At 41.7% G+C, this 25,047-nt stretch overlaps 1 protein-coding gene across 2 annotated transcripts in view; it reads left to right on the top strand.

Moving 5' to 3' along the window:
• PLCD4 (phospholipase C delta 4) overlaps positions 1–25,047 on the top strand; it is a 121,093-nt gene that overhangs the window by 53,220 nt on the left and 42,826 nt on the right. For both annotated transcript variants that reach the window (XM_089662589.1, XM_089662588.1), the window contains 3 exons: positions 5,486–5,615; positions 7,399–7,630; positions 14,352–14,553. In XM_089662589.1, coding sequence (XP_089518715.1) covers positions 5,486–5,615; positions 7,399–7,630; positions 14,352–14,553 — 564 coding nt within the window. The remainder of the gene's footprint in view (positions 1–5,485; positions 5,616–7,398; positions 7,631–14,351; positions 14,554–25,047) is intronic.

Genomic DNA, 25,047 nt, shown 5'->3' with positions numbered 1-25,047 from the left:
GAATAGAGTGGAAAATACTGTATTTTCCGGCGTATAAGACGACCCCCTACTTTTCCTGTTAAAATATAGGGTTTGAGCTATACTCGCCGTATAAGACTACCCCTCTTCCAACGCAGACCAAATAAAAATGAAAAAACATCAGATTTGATTTCAATATGGTATGGTATTTCAGTATGGTATTCCAATGATGGGGTGCTATTCCTCCCACTGACACCAATGATGAGGCACTACTCCTCCCACTGATACCAATGATGGGGCACTATTCCTCCCACTGATACCAATGATGGGGCACTACTCCTCCCACTGACACCAATGATGGGGCACTATTTCATCCACTGACACCAATGATGGGGCACTATTCCTCCCACTGATACCAATGATGGGGCACTATTCCTCCCACTGATACCAATGATGGGGCACTATTCCTCCCTCTGATACCAATGATGGGGCACTATTCCTCCCACTGATACCAATGATGGGGCACTATTCCTCCCACTGACACCAATGATGGTGCCCCATCATTAGTCAGTGGGAGGAATAGTGCCCCATCATTAGTCAGTGGGAGGAATAGTGCCCCATCATTGGTATCAGTGGGAAGAATTGTGCCCCATCATTGGTGTCAGTGGGAGGAATAGTGCCCCATCATTAGTATCAGTGGGAGGAATAGTGCCCCATCATTGGTGTCAGTGGGAGGAATAGTGCCCCATCATTGGTATCAGTGGGAGGAATAGTGCCCCATCATTGGTGTCAGTGGGAGGAATAGTGCCCCATCATTGGTATCAGTGGGAGGAATAGTGCCCCATCATTGGTGTTAGTGGAAGGAATAGTGCTCCATCATTGGTGTCAGTGGGAGGAATAGCACCCCATCATTGGTATCAGTGGGAGGAATAGCACCCCATCGTTGGTGTCAGTGGGAGGAATAGTGCCCTATCGTTGGTGTCAGTGGGGAGGAGGAATAGTGCCCCATCGTTGGTGTCAGTGGGGGGGAGAATAGTGCCCCATCGTTGGTGTCAGTGGGAGGAATAGTGCCCCATCGTTGGTATCAGTGGGGGGAATAGTGCCCCATCATTGGTATCAGTGGGGAAAATAGCGTCCCATCATTGGTATCAGTGGGAAGAATAGCGCCCCATCATTGGTGTCAGTGGGAGGAATAGTGCCCCATCATTGGTATCAGTGGGGAGAATAGTGCCCCATCATTGGTGTCAGTGGGAGGAATAGTGCCCCATCGTTGGTGTCAGTGGGGAGGAGGAATAGTGCCCCATCATTGGTGTCAGTGGGGAGGAGGAATAGTGCCCCATCGTTGGTGTCAGTGGGGAGGAGGAATAGTGCCCCATCGTTGGTATCAGTGGGGAGAACAGTGCCTCATCGTTGGTGTCAGTGGGGGAGGAACAGTGCCTCATCGTTGGTGTCAGTGGGGGAGAACAGTGCCTCATCCTTGGTGTCAGTGGGGGAGGAACAGTGCCTCATCGTTAGTGTCAGTGGGGGAGGAATAGTGCCCCATCGTTAGTGTCAGTGGGGGAGAGGAGCGGCTGCTCCTTCCAGTTCAGCCGCTCGATTTTCGCGGGGCCGCTCGGCTCTGCCTCCTCGCCGGTGATTGGTCGCCTGTGTGCCTTTCCAGTGCTGGCGCCCAATCAGCGGTGAGGAGGCGGAGCCGAGGGGCCGCGTGACCATCGAGCGGCCGAACTGAAAGAAGGAGCAGCCGCGCTTCCTGGACCGGATCGTTGTGGGACCGGAGCCAGGTAGGTAAGGTACAGCAGCCCCTCTGCCCACCCCTGTACTTAGTGTCCGTTGGAGGAGGAGGGGGGGCGGCGCCGCGCCGCCCCTCGAAAAAGTGCCGCCCTGACACCGGCTCGCACCGGCGTATAAAACGACCCCCGACTTTTCAGAAGATTTTCAGGGGTTGAAAAGTTGTCTTATACGCCGGAAAATACGGTATTTATACGTTGGAGGAGTTACATCATATTGAGGTGGATAAATTGGATAAATTCAGGACAACATGGAGTAGCTGGTTAACTTTTAAAACATCGAAAAAATATTTGGAATTAATTGCAGTTTAGGTGGAATATATTAGAGCCTAACTGAGATCCCAAGAGAAAGAAAAGATGTAAGATAGAGGGGTATAGAAATGGATAGCGAACCATGAGGGAGGAAAACGGAAGTAAGAGGATGTGGACAGGGGTATGAGGGGATGTGGTCGGGACGGGAGGGGTAAATGTGTTGCAAAAGGAATTTAGGTATTGGGGATCTACTTGTGATGTGTATGCTCATCTTATCTCATCTTTTTTTTATTATGTATTAGATGTTCTTTTTTGTATCAAAAAAATAAAATAAATAAATTATATATATATATAAAAAAGGAGGTATATAATCACAAACGACTGTGTTGACAAAGGCATATCAGTGTCCAAAGCAATCACGTCACCAGGTCAGCTCCCAAAGCATGAGAACACCCACAAATGTCTGACATGTTTCGAGGGGCGATCCCCTCTTCATCAGATATTGGCTCTGATGAAGAGGGGATCGCCCCTCGAAACCCGTCAACCATTTGAGGGTCTTCTCATGCTTTGGGAGCTGACCTGGTGACGTGATTGCTTTGGACACTGATATGCCTTTGTCAACACAGTCGTTTGTGAGTATATATCTCCTTTTAACTCAATAAAGCTAACTCTCAGGTAATGTACTAGGCCGGTGTGCCCTCTGTTTCCTATTTTTTGCAGTGACAGTTTAATGTATATCAGCTATAAATGTATCTGAAACATTTCCTTGTATCATTTATTCCCTCGGTCAAAACCCTACAGTGCTGGGGATTATTACACTTTATGTGCACCAGATGCCTTTGCAAACCTTCTGACATGCGTTGCCCTTCCATGTGCTCCTTGCTGCAAAGGCCAGGTACAGATTGGAGCAGTTGTCATTTGTTTGTACAGATGTTACTTTGTAACAGTAGCGATGACATGATCACTGTACTGTACATGTTCCTGGGCCATGTCTCTTCTTCAGAAAGAAACCTGAAGAAAGGGCAAGGCCCGAAACATGACAGTACGTTGGAGGTACTTCACCATCCAGCATGCAATTTAGGTCACCCTTCTGCACCAGCTTTGGATTTTTTGTAGTTTCTTCCCGCTTGGTCCTCCCGGTGTCCACCACAGAGTATCCATCTTGACTTGGGACCTCTCCAGCTACCTAGTGAGGGCACTGTTGGTGGGACCTAGGAGTCCTCAGGATGATTTGACCTGGTGATGTGTGCTCATCAAGCCACCTTATTGTAAGTGCATTTCATCAGTTTTTTTCAGAACGTTCTGCACAGTTGGAGTAAATCTGTTATATGAGAAACATGGAGGTCTTTCTGTACAATTGGAGTACACGTGTTATATGAGAAACATGGAGATCTTTCTGTACAATTGGAGTACACGTGTTATATGAGAAACATGGATATCTTTCTGTACAATTGGGGTACGCTTGTTATATGAGTAACATGGAGGTCTTTCTGTACAATTGGAGTACACTTGTTATATGAGAAACATGGAGGTCTTTCTGTACAATTGGGGTACACGTGTTATATGAGAAACATGGAGATCTTTCTGTACAATTGGAGTACACGTGTTATATGAGAAACATGGATATCTTTCTGTACAATTGGAGTACACGTGTTATATGAGAAACATGGAGGTCTTTCGGTACAATTGGGGTACACGTGTTATATGAGAAACATGGAGATCTTTCTGTACAATTGGGGTACACTTGTTATATGAGAAACATGGAGGTCTTTCTGTACAATTGGAGTACACGTGTTATATGAGAAACATGGAGGTCTTTCGGTACAATTGGAGTACACGTGTTACATGAGAAACATGGAGGTCTTTCTGTACAATTGGAGTACACGTGTTATATGAGAAACATGGAGGTCTTTCTGTACAATTGGGGTACACGTGTTATATGAGAAACATGGAGATCTTTCTGTACAATTGGGGTACACTTGTTATATGAGAAATATGGAGGTCTTTCTGTACAATTGGAGTACACGTGTTATATGAGAAACATGGAGGTCTTTCTGTACAATTGGAGTACACTTGTTACATGAGAAACATGGAGGTCTTTCTGTACAATTGGAGTACACGTGTTACATGAGAAACATGGAGGTCTTTCTGTGCAATTGGAGTACACGTGTTACATGAGAAACATGGAGGTCTTTCTGTACAATTGGAGTACACGTGTTATATGAGAAACATGGAGGTCTTTCTGTACAATTGGGGTACACGTGTTATATGAGAAACATGGAGGTATTTCTGTACAATTGGGGTACACGTGTTATATGAGAAACATGGAGGTCTTTCTGTACAATTGGGGTACACGTGTTATATGAGAATCATGGAGGTCTTTCTGTACAATTGGAATATACCTATTGTAAGAGAATTGAGGTTTTCATGGTTGATCCTATTGTAAAACACTGGATCCAGGGAATTTTTTCTCAAAGAATAGGTGCAGGAACTCCCCCACTTCTGAGTCACTTCTTGTCTCCACCCTTCACCCACCTACTAGTACCACCCCTTTTAGATAATACAGAGCCAAGTATCATTATGTGGTGCTAAGTAATTTGTATGGAATGTGTTAATGATAACAAGGAAAGCAGTAAAATAGGTCCCCCTCCCCAGCAACAATAGATTCCCCCAGCAACAATAGATTCCACCCCCAGCAATAATGGACCCCTGCAACAATAGACCCCTGGTAGCAACAACAGATTCCCCCAGCAACAATAGACTCCACCCCCAGCAGTGATGGACCCCTGCAACAATAGACCCCTGGTAGCAACAACAGATTTCCCAGCAGCCAGCATCAATAGATTTTCCAAGAGACAGCAACAATAGACCCTTAACTCAACAGTAGATCCCTTCTAGTGACACCCCAGCAGCAATAAATTCCCCACCAGTAACAATAGATCTCCCCAGCAACAACAGGAGCCACCCAAAATAGATGCCTTTCAGCAACTATAGACCCCCCCAGCAGCCAGCAACAGTAGACCCTCCTCCATCAACAGTAGATCCCTTCCAGCAACAATTGACCCACTAGCAATAACAGTTCCCCCAACAACAATAGACCTTTGTAGCAACAATGGACTGCCATGCAAAAATATATCCCCCCCCCACAAAAATAGACCACCCAGCAGCCAGCATTAATAGACTCTCCATCACACCCCAGCATCCCTTGCAATTATATATATTCAGTTCTGGAGGTACCGGAACTGCGTTACCCTGCGTTCTCGCTGAGAAAAAGCCCTGACTTGATCAACTTAAAAACTAGCATTTTAAGTATAGTAACGGCAGCCTCCATAGTTCTCCTTGTACAAGTCTCTCATAAACATGAACTGTAGCTTTGAAGCCCCTTACTTGAATTTATAGACCATCACAGTAATGAGATGGTCAATTGGTGGTTGAGTCTTGTGTCCTGGTATTGAAGTATGCAGCGTTTACCTTGACCTGCCACTCAGATGGATATCGGACTGGTTTAAGAAGGCTGACAAGAACAATGATGGCAGGATGAACTTCAAGGAGGTCCAGGACCTGCTGAAAATGATGAATGTAGACATGAGCGAACATCATGCCTATCGCCTTTTTCAGGTACAATATAATTTCCTGTAATTCCTAAGCAGGGATGAGAACTTCTGAAAAGTTCGATCAGTTGTGGTTTGCAAATCTTCAAAATTCAAAATTTCAGAACCGTTAGTCTTGTTGGGAATCCAAATCAGGCTTCAATGGTTTGGGATGTTCTGCCTGATGAGATGATTGGGCCAAAATGTGGTAAAATTGGGATGCAGTCTTGGGAAATGAGTGTGGGCATTCTGGTATTGTAGTACCCAGTGGAGATGAGCATGGGAATCCTCTATACTCATCTCTTGCCGATTCCTGCTCATATTCAGTAGCCTTTGTTAGGACCCATCTGTGTGAACAGACTTTGAAATGAGGACATCGTTTTTTTTAAGAAGCTTTTGAGATCCTTCAGAATTTATTGACAGGTGCATTGACCAGCAGATGGACTCTTTCTGGAATGCATTTGACCTTCTTTAACTACATTTTGCATTTGCATAGACTGGTACAGGAATGCAAAATCCTTTTGAAGCAGTAAAAAGCCTGTCAACCAGGGGTGGACTGACAACTTATGGGGCCCCCGGGCAATAGGGGATCATGGGGCCCCTGTGTCCTTGCCCAAACTCAAAAAAGCCTATGAAAAAGGTACCAGGGGCATCTCATGGGGCCCCCTACTGACCCCGGGCCCTCGGGCAGTGCCCGAGTTTCCAAATGGTCAGTCCGCCCCTGCTGTCAACACAAGCCCTTACACTTGTTATGGGTTGGTGACTCGAAAAGCGTTAAAGACAATGAGTCAACTTAACAGCCAGGCAAGCAGAATTTTCAGACTGAGGTCAGAAAAAACTGGCCTTGTACCTATTCCTTCACACGTTTGCTTTGACCTCAACCCAACTTCTAACCCTAAACCTCAAATTAACCCCTAGACCTGAACCTTAAAATAACCCTTACCAAGGGCTCACCCCAAAAATCAGCCCAGAATGGATTTATCACAGTGATTCATAAAACTATTCTATGGGTCCATAACACTTCTGAAATCTTGGCTGGGCTGTGTTTACAATAAGGCACTTGCGGGGAGCAGAGTAAGATGCCTAATGTATGGATTCGTTTTATTTTTTTGCATTGTGTGGACATCCAGTAGTAGAATTTTAAAGGGAGAGGGGACATTAATTTGGCTTCCGTGCACATGCTCAGTGTGAAGAGCAGCCAGCTGGGACCTTTTGGGAGGGAAGACCACTGATTTTGGGTGGAAGGTATTATCCCAGTTGTGCTGAGCTAAGAAGGAGGAAGTGAAAGAGAATCTCATCAATGGGACACAGACAGCAAAAAACAAATTGATAGGGATTTCAATATTCCCCAACACTTTCCAAAGCAAAATAAAAAAGGTTTAGTTCAAACCTCCCAACTATCTGTGATGAGAAAGTGGAACAACTTATAGCGCAAAGTACGTATGTAGGCAAAGGATTCACCCAACCACATCCCAAAGATAGGCAGAGCACAAATAATTTAAATGCTAAAATGATTGGTCAAACCTACAAGTGCCGTATAATGACCACTACTCTTCTTATATTATGAATTTTCAGAATAATAAATGGAATAATGTAGAGATTAGATTGAAGGTCTAGTGTAGTATAACACTTTTGGTATTTAAAGAGTACATTTTTATGAAGGTGTTTGACCAAAAAGAGGGACAACTGAGGAGAAATGAGGGACAGAGGGACAACTGAGGAGAAATGAGGGACAGAGGGACAACTGAGGAGAAATGAGGGACAGAGGGACACTCTCATCCTCATGAAATGCTTTGTTTTGATGTCCTCAGATGGCCGATAAGTCAGAGTCTGGCACTCTGGAGGGGGACGAGTTTGTTTTGTTCTACAAAGCTCTGACACAGCGTGATGAGGTCCTGAAGATATTTCAAGACTTCTCCAAGGATGGCAAGAAGTTGACACTGCTGGAGTTTGTGGACTTTCTGCGTCAGGAGCAGCTGGAATCGGAGAACACGGAGGAGTTTGCCATGGACCTTATTGCTCGATATGAGCCGTCAGAGACCGGTGAGATAACAGTGACAAAGGCTGCACTCACACTTGCAGTTTAAACCATGCCCAGGCAGAGTTCACCCTCTTGGTCCAGTTTGCATAGTGTGAGTTCTCTGAATCATTCTCAGGGACAGTTAAGTGTAACGTGCCTGGGACTACTTGGTTGTCCTGGCCCGCTTCATTTGTGGTCCAGTATGGTTCACTTCAATGTGAATGCAAACCATGAATAAGTACAGAGCTTTCCATAGATACTCAGCACCAGGGGTGGACTGACAACTCATGGGGCCCCCGGGCAATAGGGGATCATGGGGCCCCTGTGTCCTCACTCACACTCAAACCACACCCAAAAAAGGCTATGAAAGGTACTAGGGGCATCCCATGGGACCCCCTACTGACCCTGGGCCCTTGGGCAGTGCCCAAGTGCACGAATGGTCAGTCTACCCCTGCTCAGCACAGAGGCAGCGATCACTGTGCTGTGATTGGCAGAGGTGATGATGTAAGTGTGCCTGAAAACACTTGCTTATAGCTGCTTTGCTTTTCGCTAAAGCAAGGAACTGAAAAACAAACTGTAGTATATGAATATGAATGTTGCATATACCGACTGCTTACAATTGTAGGAAGACAATATAGGGCATACAGTACACACACACACGCTAACTCGCCTTATTAACACTAACTGTCGGGGATCGCCGCAGCGCTGGGCTTGGCGCAGGCGCAGTGCATCGCCCTGTGCAGGGACGTGGGCACTGGGACCTGGCCGACCGCGGCAATCGAGTTCGTGCATGCGCAGTGGAGATCGCGGGCACGCGTGTGGCACCAATGACAGCACAGGGCGGGATATTTAAATGGCCCTGAGCTGTCATTCAGTGCCTTCTGGTCTTCCCTGTATTCCTGAACCTGCGAACCTGTGCCTTGTAAGTTATTGACCCGGATTGTACCTGACCTTACTATATTCTGTCCTGACCCTTGCTTTGCCTGACCTCTCTCCTGGATGCCTCCTATTGGATCTCACCTGCTGTTGCTGACCTGGCGTGTGACCCGACTATTCTCTGCCCGCTGCCTTGTACTGCACCGTCCTCTTAGTTACCGACCCGGCCTGCCTGACTTCGCACTTGCTCAGCCATCCATCCATCCCTCTCAGCAGGGTCTTCAGACCTCCTCATATCAGGCTCTCCTCCGTGGGTGCCCCCGGCGTATACCACTACCACTGACGGGTATACCCAGTAGCCACGACCTGGTCTCAGGGTGCTCCAAGTCCATCCCCACCATCAGGGGCCCTGGTGAACAAGTGCCCTGGGACTTAGACTCTGTGCTCTGGGGACGCCTACTCAGTGGAGCGCTGGTGGTACCGCCGGGCGGTCCCTTACACTAACAATAATATGTATGCAGTAAGGGTACACTAATTATCACTTAGCTTCTGCTATAGCTGGTCCACAATTTCCTCCTTGAACAGGACTTGAGGCAGTAAGAGTTTGAAGGAAAGTGGTATGCTTATCTAATTTTCTTGTAGTATAGATTCCGTGTCATCCCAAGATGAAGGCCCCCTTCTCGTTTGTGCTGCTGGCTATTTATTTAGAAAGTTTGTTAGCCATTCCCAGATGGGTGTAACCCTTTCTACTTCCATCATTTTCTTACATCAATTTGTTTGAGGGAATCATTTCCCAAATCCAAACCCCAGATGGCACTGTAGTGTCAAACAATGCCATGAGTTAAAGATTTATTTATTGGCATAGTTTGGGTCCGGTGTTTGACTAAAGCTTCTCTAAAACAAAAGTAATAGCTTAAAATGCGTACACTGCCTTGCCCAACTTCTACATTACCTAATATATGGCAATAGTATTAATTTCCCCATTGTATCAGAAGATGTGCAAACATTGTTCCAATGGCAATTGTTTGAGAGCTGTTCCCACAGGAAAAATTGATGTTGTTTACTCATAGTTACTGTACATAGCTACATAGTTAGTCTGGCTGAAAAAAGACAAAAGTCCACTTAGTTCATTCATTAAAAAAAAAGTTATAATGCTATACCAAGAGTTGATCCAGAGGAAGGCAAAAAAAACTCCCAGCAAAGCATGATCCAATTTACTCCTGCAGGGAAAAAAATTCCTTCCTAATCGGATATTCCCTGGATCAACTTTACCTATAAATGTTAGTATCCAGTTATATTCTGTATATCCAAGAAACAATCCAGGACATTTTTAAACGTAAAGAGTGCTCCCTTGTCCTCTGTGATGACCTCAGGGTGAATGACTCTACACCGAGTTCACTTTATTACACCGAATAGCTCTACACCGAGTTCATGTATTTATACATGGAGATCATATCCCCCTTATGTATTATACATGGACATCATATCCCCCCTTATGTATTATACATGGAGATCATATCCCCCTTATGTATTATACATGATGATCATATCCCCCTTATGTATTATACATGGAGATCATATACCCCCTTATGTATTATACATGGAGATCATATCCCCCCTTATGTATTATACATGGTGATCATATCCCCCCTTATGTATTATACATGGTGATCATATCCCCCTTATGTATTATACATGGAGATCATATCCCCCCCTTATGTATTATACATGGAGATCATATCCCCCCTTATGTATTATACATGGAGATCATATCCCCCTTATGTATTATACATGGTGATCATATCCCCCCTTATGTATTATACATGGAGATCATATCCCCCCTTATGTATTATACATGGTGATCATATCCCCCCTTATGTATTATACATGGAGATCATATCCCCCCCCTTATGTATTATACATGGAGATCATATACCCCTTATGTATTATACATGGAGATCATATCCCCCCTTATGTATTATACATAGAGATCATATCCCCCCTTATGTATTATACATGGAGATCATATCCCCCTTATGTATTATACATGAAGATCATATCCCCCCTTATGTATTATACACGGAGATCATATCCCCCCTTATGTATTATACATGGAGATCATATCCCCCCTTATGTATTATACATGGAGATCATATCCCCCCTTATGTATTATACATGGAGATCATATCCCCCCTTATGTATTATACATGGTGATCATATCCCCCCCTATGTATTATACATGGAGATCATATCCCCCCTTATGTATTATACATGGAGATCATATCCCCCCTTATGTATTATACATGGCGATCATATCCCCCCTTATGTATTATACATGGTGATCATATCCCCCCTTATGTATTATACATGGTGATCATATCCCCCCTTATGTATTATACATGGAGATCATATCCCCCCTTATGCATTATACATGGAGATCATATCCCCCCTTATGTATTATACATGGAGATCATATCCCCCCTTATGTATTATACATGGAGATCATATCCCCCCTTATGTATTATACATGAAGATCATATCCCCCCCTTGTGTATTATACATGGGGATCATATACCCCTTATGTATTATACATGAAGATAATTTCCCCCCTTATGTATTATACATGGAGATCATATCCCCCCCCCCTTATGTATTATACATGGTGATCATATCCCCCCTTATGTATTATACATGGTGATCATATCCCCCCTTATGTATTATACATGGAGATCATATCCCCCCTTATGCATTATACATGGAGATCATATCCCCCTTATGTATTATACATGGAGATCATATCCCCCCCTTATGTATTATACATGGTGATCATATCCCCCCCTTATGTATTATACATGCAGATCATGCCCCCCTAAATGTATTATACATGGTGATCATATCCCCCCCCCCTTATGTATTATACATGGTGATCATATCCCCCCCCCCTTATGTATTATACATGCAGATCATATCCCCCCTTATGTGTTATACATGGAGATCATATCTCCCCTTATGTATTATACATGGAGATCATATCCCCCCTTATGTATTATACATGGAGATCATATCCCCCCCTTGTGTATTATACATGCCGATCATATCCCCCCTTGTGTATTATACATGCAGATCATATCCTCCCTTATGTATTATACATGGAGATCATATCCCCCCTTATGTATTATACATGGTGATCATATCCCCCCTTATGTATTATACATGGAGATCATATCCCCCTTATGTATTATACATAAAGATCATATCCCCCTTATGTATTATACATAAAGATCATATCCCCCTTGTGTATTATACATGGAGATCATATCTCCCCCCCCCCTTATGTATTATACATGCAGATCATATCCTCCCTTATGTATTATACATGGAGATCATATCCCCCCTTATGTGTTATACATGGAGATAATATCCCCCTTATGTATTATACATGGTGATCATATCCCCCCTTATGTATTATACATGGAGATCATATCCCCCCTTATGTATTATACATGGAGATCATATCCCCCTTATGTATTATACATGGAGATCATATCCCCCTTATGTATTATACATGGTGATCATATCCCCCCTTATGTATTATACATGGAGATCATATCCCCCTTATGTATTATACATGGAGATCATATCCCCCCTTATGTATTATACATGGAGATCATATCCCCCTTATGTATTATACATGGAGATCATATCCCCCCCTTATGTATTATACATGGAGATCATATCCCCCCTTATGTATTATACACAGAGATCATATCCCTCCTTATGTATTATACATGGAGATCATACCCCCTTATGTATTATACATGGTGATCACATCCCCCTTATGTATTATACATGGAGATCATATCCCCCCTTATGTATTATACATGGAGATCATATCCCCCTTATGTATTATACATGGTGATCATATCCCCCCTTATGTATTATACATGGAGATCATATCCCCCTTATGTATTATACATGGTGATCACATCCCCCTTATGTATTATACATGGAGATCATATCCCCCCTTATGTATTATACATGGAGATCATATCCTCCTTATGTATTATACATGGTGATCATATCCCCCCTTATGTATTATACATGGAGATCATATCCCCCCTTATGTATTATACATGGAGATCATATCCCCCCCTTATGTATTATACATAGAGATCATATCCCCCTTATGTATTATACATGGAGATCATATCCCCCCTTATATATTATACATGGTGATCATATCCCCCCTTATGTATTATACATGGAGATCATATCCCCCCTTAATCTCCTCTTCTCGAGAGATAATAAATTCAGTTCCTCTAATCTTTCCTCATAGCTGATCTCCTCCATGCCTCATCAGTTTGGTTGCCCTTCTCTGTACTTTCTCCAGTTCCCCAATGTTCTTTTTGTGAATTAGTGGCCAAAACTGAACTGCATATTCCAGATGAGGTCTTACTAATGATTTGTACCGGGGGAAATGATATCTCTCTCTCTGGAGTCTATACCTCTTTTAATACAAGAGAGGATTTTGCTCGCTTTAGAACCCGCAGCTTGACATTGCTGCCATTATTAAGCTTGTGATTTACCAGAACCCCCAGATCCTGCTCCACCATTGACCCCTCCCCCCAGTTGTACCCCCCCAGTATGTATGATGCATGCATATTCTTAGCCCCCAAGTGCATAACCTTACATTTATCAACATTAAACCTCATTTGCCACATAGTTGCCCAAAAAAACATGAAAACCAACAGATTTATTTTATGTCAATCTGGAAAAAAAATCCCAATCTGGCTATATACATATATATACTGATGTAACACAGTAGCAAACCAGCGGGGGAGTGCGGAGGGAGGACTCTCAAACTCGGACACGTTTCAGTTCAACCATGCGCAGTGTGAGTGAAACTAATAAAATCTAAAGAGTGTCTGAAACAATGCTGTGTATACCTGTAGCAAATACTTAGCTGTCCTGCGAAAAACTCTGCTCTGGGTTTTCAGGGCCACTGGTCACATGACCAAATGCCAATTGTATATGTATGCTGTATAGGTAAAATGAAAGTCACTTAGCTACTGTTATAGCTGGTCCACAATGTCCTCCTTGAACAGGACTTCAGTCATTAACCCTTCAAAGGAAAGCACAATGCTGATTCGACTGTCTTGTAGTGTAGAGTTCATGTTGTCCCAAGATGAAGACCCCCTTTCACTTTGTGCTGCTATTTTTTTTATTTACAACGTTTTGTAGCCATTCCCACATGGACATCACCCTTCCTACTTCCATCATCTCCTTACATCTGTTTCTTTGCGGGAAACATTTCCAAACGCCAAACCTCAGATGGCACTGTAGTATCATACATGCCGTGAACCAAATATGTCAAAAAGTCAAACTTTTGTTAATCTTTATTGACATAGTTTGGGTCGGGTGTTTGACAACAGCTGGTCACATGACCAAATGCCTGCTTATGCAAAGCCACCAAGCATCTAAACCTCAGTCAGCTAAACCCCTTCAGCAGAGATCAGGTGACAAATGCCTGGGCGTCTGGTCACATGTCCAGCTGTGGGAAATCAGCATTGGAGGGTAGATTTACAGGATTAGCAATGCACCAGTTGCATCTGTATGTTGCCTGGCTCAGGTGTGGACTGACAACTCATGGGGCCCCCGGGCAACAGGGGATCATGGGGCCCCTGTGTCCTTGCCTAAACTCAAAAAAGCCTATGAAAAAGGTACCAGGGGCATCTCATGGGGCCCCCTACTGACCCCGGGCCCTCGGGCAGTGCCCGAGTTTCTAAATGGTCAGTCCGCCCCTGGCCTGGCTTTATTTCAACTTAACTGAGACAAGCTCATTAATACAGATATATTTCTCCTTTGTAGCAAAGAAGCTCCACGCTCTGAGCATTGATGGCTTTCTCATATATTTGTTGTCTCTGGAGGGGTCCATATTTAATGTGAGCCACACGCCGCTCTACCAAGACATGACACAACCGCTGTGCAACTATTTCATCTCCTCCTCCCATAATACCTACCTGATGGAGGACCAGCTCCGTGGTCAGAGCAGTGTGGAGGGCTACATCCGGTGAGTGATAGTACATCACTGTTCCACTTACTGTGTGCATTCATAGCATGTTCTGCCCTGGCTAGGGTGACAAATAAACAAAAAATCAACCTTTATATTTGTCACTGGGACAGAAATTGATGAGAATCCAATTATTATTATTATTATTATTATACAGGATTTATATAGCGCCAACAGTTTGCTCAGCGCTTTACAATATAATATTAATGAATTCATGGTAATGTTGTCACTATCGATGAGCTTGAGGTTACATAGTTAGTCTGGCTGAAAAAAGACAAAAGTCCATCCAGTTTGACCACAAAAAAACTAAAAAAAGTTATAATCCTACACCCACAGTTGATCCAGAGGAAGGCAAAAAACCCAACAAAACATGATCCAATATGCTCCTGCAGGGGAAAAAAACTCCTTCCTGATCCCCCGAGAGGCAATCGGATATTCCCTGGATCAACTTTACCTATAAATGTTAGTATCCAGTTATATTTTGTGTGTCTAAGAAAGAATCCAGAACTTTCCTACAGCAATCCACTGAGCTGGCCAGAGCCTACTCTTGAGGGAGTCTATTCCACATTTTCACAGCTCTCACTGTGAAGAAACCTTTCCGTGTTTGGAGATTAAATCTCTTTTCCTCCAGATGTAAAGAGTGCCCCCTTGTCCTCTGTGATATCCTCAGGGTGAATAACTACACCGAGTTCACTATATGAACCACTGATGTATTTATACATGGAGATCATATCCCCCCTTAAGTATTATACATGGAGATCATATCCCCCTTATGTATTATACATGTAGATCAAATCCCCCCTTATGTATTATACATGGTGATCATATCCCCCCTTATGTATTATATATGGTGATCATATCCCCCCTTATGTATTATACATGGAGATCCTATCCCCCCCCCCCTTATGTATTATACATGGAGATCATATCCCCCCCTTATGTATTATACATGGAGATCATATCCCCCCTTATGTATTATACATGGTGATCATATCCCCCCTTATGTATTATACATGGAGATCATATCCCTCTTATGTATTATACATGGAGATCATATCCCCCCCTTATGTATTATACATGTAGATCAAATCCCCCCTTATGTATTATACATGGTGATCATATCCCCCCTTATGTATTATACATGGTGATCATATCCCCCCTTATGTATTATACATGGAGATCATATCCCCCCCTTATGTATTATACATGGAGATCATATCCCCCCTTATGTATTATACATGGAGATCATATCCCCCCTTATGTATTATACATGGAGATCATATCCCCCCTTATGTATTATACATGGTGATCATATCCCCCCTTATGTATTATACATGGAGATCATATCCCCCCTTATATATTATACATGGTGATCATATCTCCCCTTATGTATTATACATGGAGATCATATCCCCCCTTATGTATTATACATGGAGATCATATCCCCCTTATGTATTATACATGGAGATCATATCCCCCCTTTTGTATTATACATGGAGATCATATCCCCCCTTATGTATTATACATGGTGACAGGGGCAGACTGACAACTCATGGGGCCCCCGGGCATTAGGGGATCATGAGGACCCTGTGTCCTTGCCCAAACTCAAAAAAGCCTACGAAAAAGGTACCAAGGGCATATCATGGGGCCCCCTACTGACCCCGGGCCCTCAAGCAGTGCCCGAGTTTCCAAATGGTCAGTCCGCCCCTGCATGGTGATCATATCCCCCCTTATGTATTATACACGGAGATCATATCCCCCCTTATGTATTATACATGGAGATCATATCCCCCCTTATGTATTATACATGGAGATCATATCCCCCCTTATGTATTATACACGGAGATCATATCCCCCCTTATGTATTATACATGGTGACAGGGGCAGACTGACAACTCATGGGGCCCCCGGGCATTAGGGGATCATGAGGACCCTGTGTCCTTGCCCAAACTCAAAAAAGCCTACGAAAAAGGTACCAAGGGCATATCATGGGGCCCCCTACTGACCCCGGGCCCTCAAGCAGTGCCCGAGTTTCCAAATGGTCAGTCCGCCCCTGCATGGTGATCATATCCCCCCTTATGTATTATACACGGAGATCATATCCCCCCTTATGTATTATACATGGAGATCATATCCCCCCTTATGTATTATACATGGAGATCATATCCCCCCTTATGTATTATACACGGAGATCATATCCCCCCTTATGTATTATACATGGAGATCATATCCCCCCTTATGTATTATACATGGAGATCATATCCCCCTGATGTATTATACATGGAGATCATATCCCCCCTTATGTATTATACATGGAGATCATATCCCCCCTTATGTATTATACATGGCGATCATATCCCCCCTTATGTATTATACATGGTGATCATATCCCCCCTTATGTATTATACATGGTGATCATATCCCCCTTATGTATTATACATGGTGATCATATCCCCCCTTATGTATTATACATGGAGATCATATCCCCCCTTATGTATTATACATGGAGATCATATCCCCCCTTATGTATTATACATGGAGATCATATCCCCCCTTATGCATTATACATGGAGATCATATCCCCCCTTATGTATTATACATGGAGATCATATCCCCCCTTATGTATTATACATGGAGATCATATCCCCCCTTATGTATTATACATGGAGATCATATCCCCCCTTATGTATTATACATGGAGATCATATCCCCCCTTATGTATTATACATGGAGATCATATCCCCTCTTATGTATTATACATGGAGATCATATCCCCCCTTATGTATTATACATGGAGATCATATCCCCCCTTATGTATTATACATGGAGATCATATCCCCCCTTAATCTCCTCCTCTCAGTAGAGAATACATTCAGTTCCTCTAATCTTTCCTCATAACTGATCTCCTCCATGCCTCTTATCAGTTTGGTTGCCCTTCTCTGTACTTTCTCCAGTTCCCCAATGTTCTCTTTGTGAATTGGTGCCCAAAACTGAACTGCATATTTCAGATGAGGTCTCACTAATGATTTGTACCGGGGGGGGGGGGGATCTGGAGTCTATACCTCTTTTAATACAAGAGAGGAGTCTGAACCTGGAAGGTTGCTGTCCATGCCAAACTGCTGCAAGTGGGGGATTCCTCCTTTCACAGGTGCTTGTGCACAAAGAGGCTAGAACACTCCTGACATCATTGACCCAATATGGCCACATGACTATATTAGGTGAATGATGTCGTGAGCATTCTTGCCCTTTTGTGCGGGTTGGAGAATCCCCCACTATCATCTAATTGGCCGAGCACTTGCAGTTACCTTCCAGGCTAGGACAAATGTGGGTTCGAATGTGAACTCGTATTCATCCCTAGTTGTCACCAAACAAGAGATGAGGATAAATGGGGACACTTGTTCTAGAGAGGCTTTCCCTAACTTTGGAGAGATTTCTCCCCGCTGCCTGCTGTGTCTCCAGGACAGGAAGTGAAGAGAAATCTCCCCAATGGGAAACAGACAGTAGAAAAAAAATTTGATGGGGTTGTAACCATTTACCATAATATCTAACTAAAAGTGGTTTGGCTTTAGATATACTTAAAGTAGAACTAAAAGCAAAAATGTTTTTCCATTTTGGAAAAGGATGGAGGGGTATAACCCTTTGTCAGTTATGGGGAGATTTCTCGTCACTTCCTGTCCTACAGCAAGTGGAAGTGAGATTAAATCCCTACAAAGTCAGAGAATCTTTGGTTGTCGCCAGAACTAGTCTCCCCATTGGAAGATTTCCTCTCTATCCCTGATCTAGTAACAACCCAGAATTTGGCGTTTTCTGTCACTTTCAGTGATAAAAGTAAACAGGACACAGAGTGGATCTCCCTATTGGGGACACAGACAGCAATCATCATCTGACAAGTGTTCCAATCTCTCTTCACTCTGTCCAAAACTAAAACAAAAATTGTCTTCAGTGATACTATAAATAAAATGAATTGCCCTGGATATTGACGTAATTTGGTCTCAGAACAGAAGCTGAATAAAGACAGCAAATATCCGTACACAGTCATTGTTAATCTGGTTGAAAAAAGACACTAGTCCATCCAGTCTAACCAACATAAAAAAAAGAAAAAAAAACCTTTTTTTTCTTTTTTTTTTGGATTTAACCCATTCAGGGCTGCTGTTAGAAACCTTGGGAACCCATACAGTCAACCTGACAGCCCCCACCAAAACAAAAACAAAGTTTACTGTGCTTCAGTTACGAATGAACACAGTGAGTGATCAGTACCGATCACTCATTGTGTTCATTCATGAAAGGGTTTGGTAAATGTATCATAATTACCGGAACCTTACCCCACTTTCCATTCTGAAGGTGTCTATTGTGTGCTTGCAGCTGCTGGTGGGAAGGAGAAGGGGGAAGCCAGCAGCACTGAGAGGGTGGGGGCACACAGGGGGGGGGGGCTGGGCAGCAGGGGGAAACATATGGTGTACAGGAAGAGCAGCTTGGTGAATCAGATCAGGGCAGGGAAATGATCGGCAAGGCGGGGGAGCATTTACTGGAACCAATCCCCTGTATGTCTCTCCCTGCAGCAGCTGAAAGCCAGCGGGAGGGAGAGGAGAAGTCAGCATTCAGCTGCTGCAGAGCCATACAGGGGATCAGTTCCAGTAATTACCCCCCCTGCCTTACCAATCACCCCCCTGCCCAGATCCAATTCACCCAGCTGCCTGGGCCCCCCTGCTGGCCTGGACCCCATACAGGAGGACTGGTGGTACCCCCATATCCACAGCCCTGAGCCCATTCACATAATATCACAGCGCAGAGAAAATTGTAGAGAAAATGTTAATAATGGTGAGGCCCTCCTAGCATTATGGATTTATACTCTGGGGCACCCTATCGGCACAGTATGAGACACTCCTCCCCAGGCCCACAGTAAGCAGTAAGGGAGAGAAATACTTTATTGGGGACCTTCAGTGAGCCACCAATAGAAAACACGTTTATAAAATGTCACAAAAATGTATTGGTACAGATTAAAAAACACACAAAAAATTGCCATGTTCCATAACCCACATGTACAAATGACATTTCTTGCATGTAAATATAAGCGTGTGCGGATTAACATGTTTCGTAGTAAGTTCGCTCCTTCAGCATCCACACCTTTCGCACACATTTGCAATGTTTCTGATTTATGAAAAGTGATCACCGATACAATATTATTATTATTATACAGGATTTATATGGCGCCAACAGTTTGCTCAGCGCTTTACAATATAATGGGAGACAATACAGCAACAATACAGTTCAATACAAGAGGGATAGGAGGGCCCTGATCCTGGGAGCTTACAATCTAATATAAACATAAACTTGTAATTAACACAAAAAAGAAAAAGTAAAAATATATGAAATATACACATGAAAAAAAATCACATCCATATATACATCACATACATGTGGGGGAAAGGGGAAGGGGAAAGGAGAAAGAAAGGGGGGGTGCATGTCCCCCCATTGTCAGTGAGAGTGGGGTCAGCATTGGGGGGGTGGAAAGGACCAATCATAAAGCCGGACCCAACACTTACCTGAGGACAGGTGAATTGAAGAGCCGCAATCCTATGCATACCATCTAGCCATGAGAAAAACTCCCTAAGATTGAGGCTCTTTGGTTCACCTGTCCTCAGGTATGTGTTGGGTCTGGCTTTATGGTTTTTCCTTTCCACCCCACCCCCCCCCCCCCCATATGGAAGAAAAATATATTTGAAATACTACAATTTTGGCCATATTCAATATATTTAAAAATATATTTCAATAAATATATATATATATACTGCATGTTGAAATGCGTTATTACAAAATAGATGAAAAATATTTTTAAAAATATATTTCAAATATACTGCATGTCTTTAAAAATACAAATCTACATTTTTGGAATGCATTTTTAGATATATGTAAAAATATATGTTAAAATGCCTTTTTTATATGTTAAAAAAAATCAGAAGCATATATTTAAAAAAAGATATTTAAAAAAATATTTTTCATATGTTTTGTAATATATAAAAAATACATTTCAACATGTATATATATATATTTTTTTTTACATATATATTTGTAAATGCATTCCAAAAATTTAGATTTGTATTTTTAAAGACATACAGTATATTTGAGATGTATTTTTAAAAATATTTTTCATATATTTTGTAATAGAAACGCATTTCAACATGCAGTATATATATATATATATATTGAAATATATTTTTAAAAATATTGAATATGGCCAAAATTGTAGCATTTGAAATATATTTCAATATATTTGGGAAGAATATTTTTAAAATATATTTAAAATTTATTTTTCTTCCATGTGGGCCTGCAATGCTGGCCCCACTCTCACTGACCATGGGGAGACTTGTAACCCCCCTTTTTATTCCTCCTTTTCCCTACCCCTTTCCCCCACCTTCTTGTCTCACATGTATGTGATGTATATATACAGTAGATGTGATTTTTTTCATATGTATATTTCATGTATTTTGACTTTTTCTGTTTTGTGTTAATTACAAGTTTATGTATATATTGTGTTTATGATCACTTTTCATAGATCAGAAACACGGCCAACGTGTGCAAAAGAGGGAACCTGAGGAAAACGCGTCGATCCGAAAATGCCTATACTGTATTTACATGCAAGGAATGCCATTAGAACATGTGGTTTATGGAATATGACAATTTATATGTGTTTTCAATCTGTACTAATAAAGTTTTGTGACATTTTATAACCTTGTTTTCTATTGTGCGCACTAAAAGTCCCTTTTCTCCCCCTTACTGCTTATTGTGGGCTTGGGGAGGAGTGTCTACAGAGTAAGCACTCATTTAAACTGGTATTGCCCTTTAATTACCAGTCCATGGTGGATCGCTCTTCAGAGGGCATTTGAGGGGCAATGAGGAGGTGTTATGTCTCCTTGCTGTCTGTTTTAATTCCTAACAGTCCTCACCACTGCACTGTAACCCTGGCTTGAGATCATTTGTGCCATGATGGAAAGCTTTGCTGCTGCGTCATTTGCATACTCCTGTATGGTTGCCTTTACAGCTTAGGAGGAATGGTTAGTGGGCCATAAAATCATGGCTCAACTGCATGTTTTTACCGCCACCCAATTGCAAGCGTAAATTAAGTCTAAAGCTCATCACACACATTACAATCTTAGATCTACCAACAACTATGTAGTTCAAGACCCTGCCTGATTGGATACAAATTGATTAATAAATTAGGTAGGTCCTCATATTACATAGTTTTGGTAAATCTAAAGTTTATTTTACAATGATCAATGATTAACGATCTTTGATTGTTCAAATTTTGCATCCTGTGGTGATTCAGAAACAAATATGTAACAAAAATGTAAACACAAGAAAGATTGGCACAGCTGATTCTCCCATAGACAAAAAGATGTGTTACAAGTGGTTGGATTTATTTCACAGATAACTGATATTGAGGTTTTGTTGTGTTTTTTTTTTGGTTTAAAACCAAACATCAAAAGAGTGGAAACAATGACATTATTAATAAGAATACAATTATATTTACATAATTAATGAGGATAAAATGATATTTACATTATTAATTAGGATACAGGTACGTTTATCAGTAAGGATACATGTATATTTACATTATTAAAGAGGATACAATTATAATTACATTATCAGCAAGAATCCAATTATATTTACTTTTTTATTAAGGATACACATATATTTACATTATTAATGTAGATATATTTACAGTTACATTATTAATAAGGATACAAATATAATTACATAATTAACAAGAATACACATATATTTACATTATTAGTGAGGATACAATTATATTTACATTTTTAACAAGGATACATTTTATGGTTACATTATTAATAATGATAAAATTATATTTGCATTATCAATAAGAATACAATTCTAGTTACATTATTAAAGAGGATACAATTATATTTGTATAATTAATAAGAATACACACATAATTATATTATTAATGCGGGTACAATTATATTTACATTATCAATAAGGATACAGTTATAGTTACAATACTAATAAGAATACACGTATATTTACATTATTAATGAGGATACAATTATATTTAAATTTTTAACAAAGATACATTTTATGGTTACATTATTAATAATGTTAAAATTATATCTGCACTATCCAATAAGGATACAATTCTAGTTACATTATCAGCAAGAATCCAATTATATTTACTTTTTTATGAAGGATACACATATATTTACATTACTAATGTGGATATATTTATAGTTACATAATTAACAAGGATACACATATATTTACATTATTAATTAGGATACAAAAATATTTACATTTTAAATAAGGATACATTTTATGGTTACATTATTAATAATGATAAAATTATATTTGCATTATCAATAAGGATACAATTATAGTTACATTATTAAAGAAGATACAATTGTATTTACATTATCAGTAAAGGATACAATTGTATTTATAATTAGGGCTTGAGAAATTCCTGTTGCCAGGTCGCCATGGCGACTAGAAATTGCGTCCTGGCACCTGGGTTCACACACTGCCTCCCACTGACTTCAATGCAAAATCACATCCTATTGACTTCAATGCAAAATCGCGTCCCATTTACTTCAAAGCAAAAACGCCTCCTTATGACTTCAATGCATAATCGTGTCCCATTGCCTTCAATACAAAAATGCCTCCCATTGACTTCAATGTAAAATCTACTCCCATTGACTTCAATGCAAAAACACCTCCCATTGACTTCAATGCAAAAATGCCTCCCATTGACTTCAATGCAAAAATGCCTCCCATTGACTTCAATGCAAAACACCTCCCATTGACTTCAATGTAAAATTGCATCCCATTGACTTCAAAGCAAAGACACATATATTTACATTATGTAAAATATATCTGTAAATGTAAAATCGCGTCCCATTGGCTTCAAAGAAAAAACGCCTCCTTATGACTTCAGTGCATAATCGTGTCCTATTGCCTTCAATGCAAAAATGGCTTCCATTGACTTCAATGCAAAAACACCCCCCATTGACTTCAATGTAAAATCGCCTCCCATTGCCTTTAATGCAAACACACCTCCCATTTCCTTCAATGCAAAAATGCCTCCCATTGACTTCAATAAAAAAACATCTCCCATTGACTTCAATGTAAAATTGTGTTCCATTGACTTCAAAGCAAAAAAACATATATTTACATTGTGTAAAATATATGTGTAAATGTAAAATCGCATCCCATTGACTTCAAAGCAAAAATGCCTCCTTATGACTTCAATGCATAAACGTGTCCCATTGCCTTCAATGCAAAAATGCCTCCCATTGATTTCAATGCAAGAACACATCCCATTGACTTCAATGTAAAATCGCCTCCCATTAACTTCAATGCAAAAACACCTCCCATTGACTTCAATGCAAAAATTCCTGCAAAAACGTCTGTCAATAGCAATGCTATGTGAAAACTTCTCGCCGCATGCCACTATTCTCTATCACTTGCGTATCTGGAACGCAGCGATGTATACTCACACAGGACCCTTTTTGTAATGGCACTCAAAACACGATGCGTGTGGATCACATCTTTGTGAACCACCTGAATAGAAACACATAATATCTAGCCTGTCATGCGAATCTGCATCCAAAGTCGCGTATGTGTGAACCAGGGCGGCTCCATCCACACCCGGGCGGTTTGGGACAGCGGCAGAATCGCTGTGATCGCAAAACGCAGGTTCGGATGCCATTATTTTCAATGTCACCTAAAACATGGTGTGGTATTGCAGTGATTGTCACGCGGTCAATCGCATCAGATGAAGCTTGTCACCCAAAAGTCGCCTTGCCGCGACCACTGACAACCCTACAGCTACGCTAAAAGAAAAAACCCTGGCTCCAAACCAGGGGCGGACTGACAACTCATGGGGCCCCCGGCAATAGGGGAGCATGGGGCCCCTGTGTCCTTGCCCAAACTCAAAAAAGCCTATGAAAAAGGTACCGGGGGCATCTCATGGGGCCCCCTACAGACCGCGGGCCCTCGGGCAGTGCCCGAGTTTCCAAATGGTCAGTCCACCCCTGCTCCAAAGTTTATTAGTCTGAGCAAATCGGTCAAGCCCTAATTTACATGATCAGTAAATATTTACATTATCAGTAAGGATACTCCCCCTATCTCTCCGTGCCTCCAGGCTTTATTTTACTGGGAAATCATTTTGAAAAACTCCCCCTGGCACTTTTGGCAGTGGCCATCTCGAGTCAGGGCAGATGATTTAATGTAACATTTACTTCCTGGAATCCATCTGCCCTTAGCTCAGGCACTGGCTGAGCTGAGAACCCTGCCTCCCCTCTTGAAGACTTCTGGGATGTATGACATCCTTTGAATAAAAATAAATAAACTTGCACCACAGAAAAATTATATACACTACAATCAAAATCTAAATGCTGCTGTTCAAGAAAGGAAAAAACAATCAAATATAAATATAAACACTCCACAGCGCAAAATGACATCCTTTGCCTAGGCAGGAAA

The sequence above is a fragment of the Staurois parvus genome, unplaced genomic scaffold (assembly GCF_062004578.1).
Source record: "Staurois parvus isolate SC_StPar_1 unplaced genomic scaffold, SC_StPar_1.0 ptg001495l, whole genome shotgun sequence".
NCBI classification, from domain to species: domain Eukaryota; kingdom Metazoa; phylum Chordata; class Amphibia; order Anura; family Ranidae; genus Staurois; species Staurois parvus.
The sequence above is the reverse complement of the archived record's forward strand: the minus strand, read 5'-3'. Positions and strand labels throughout refer to the sequence as shown.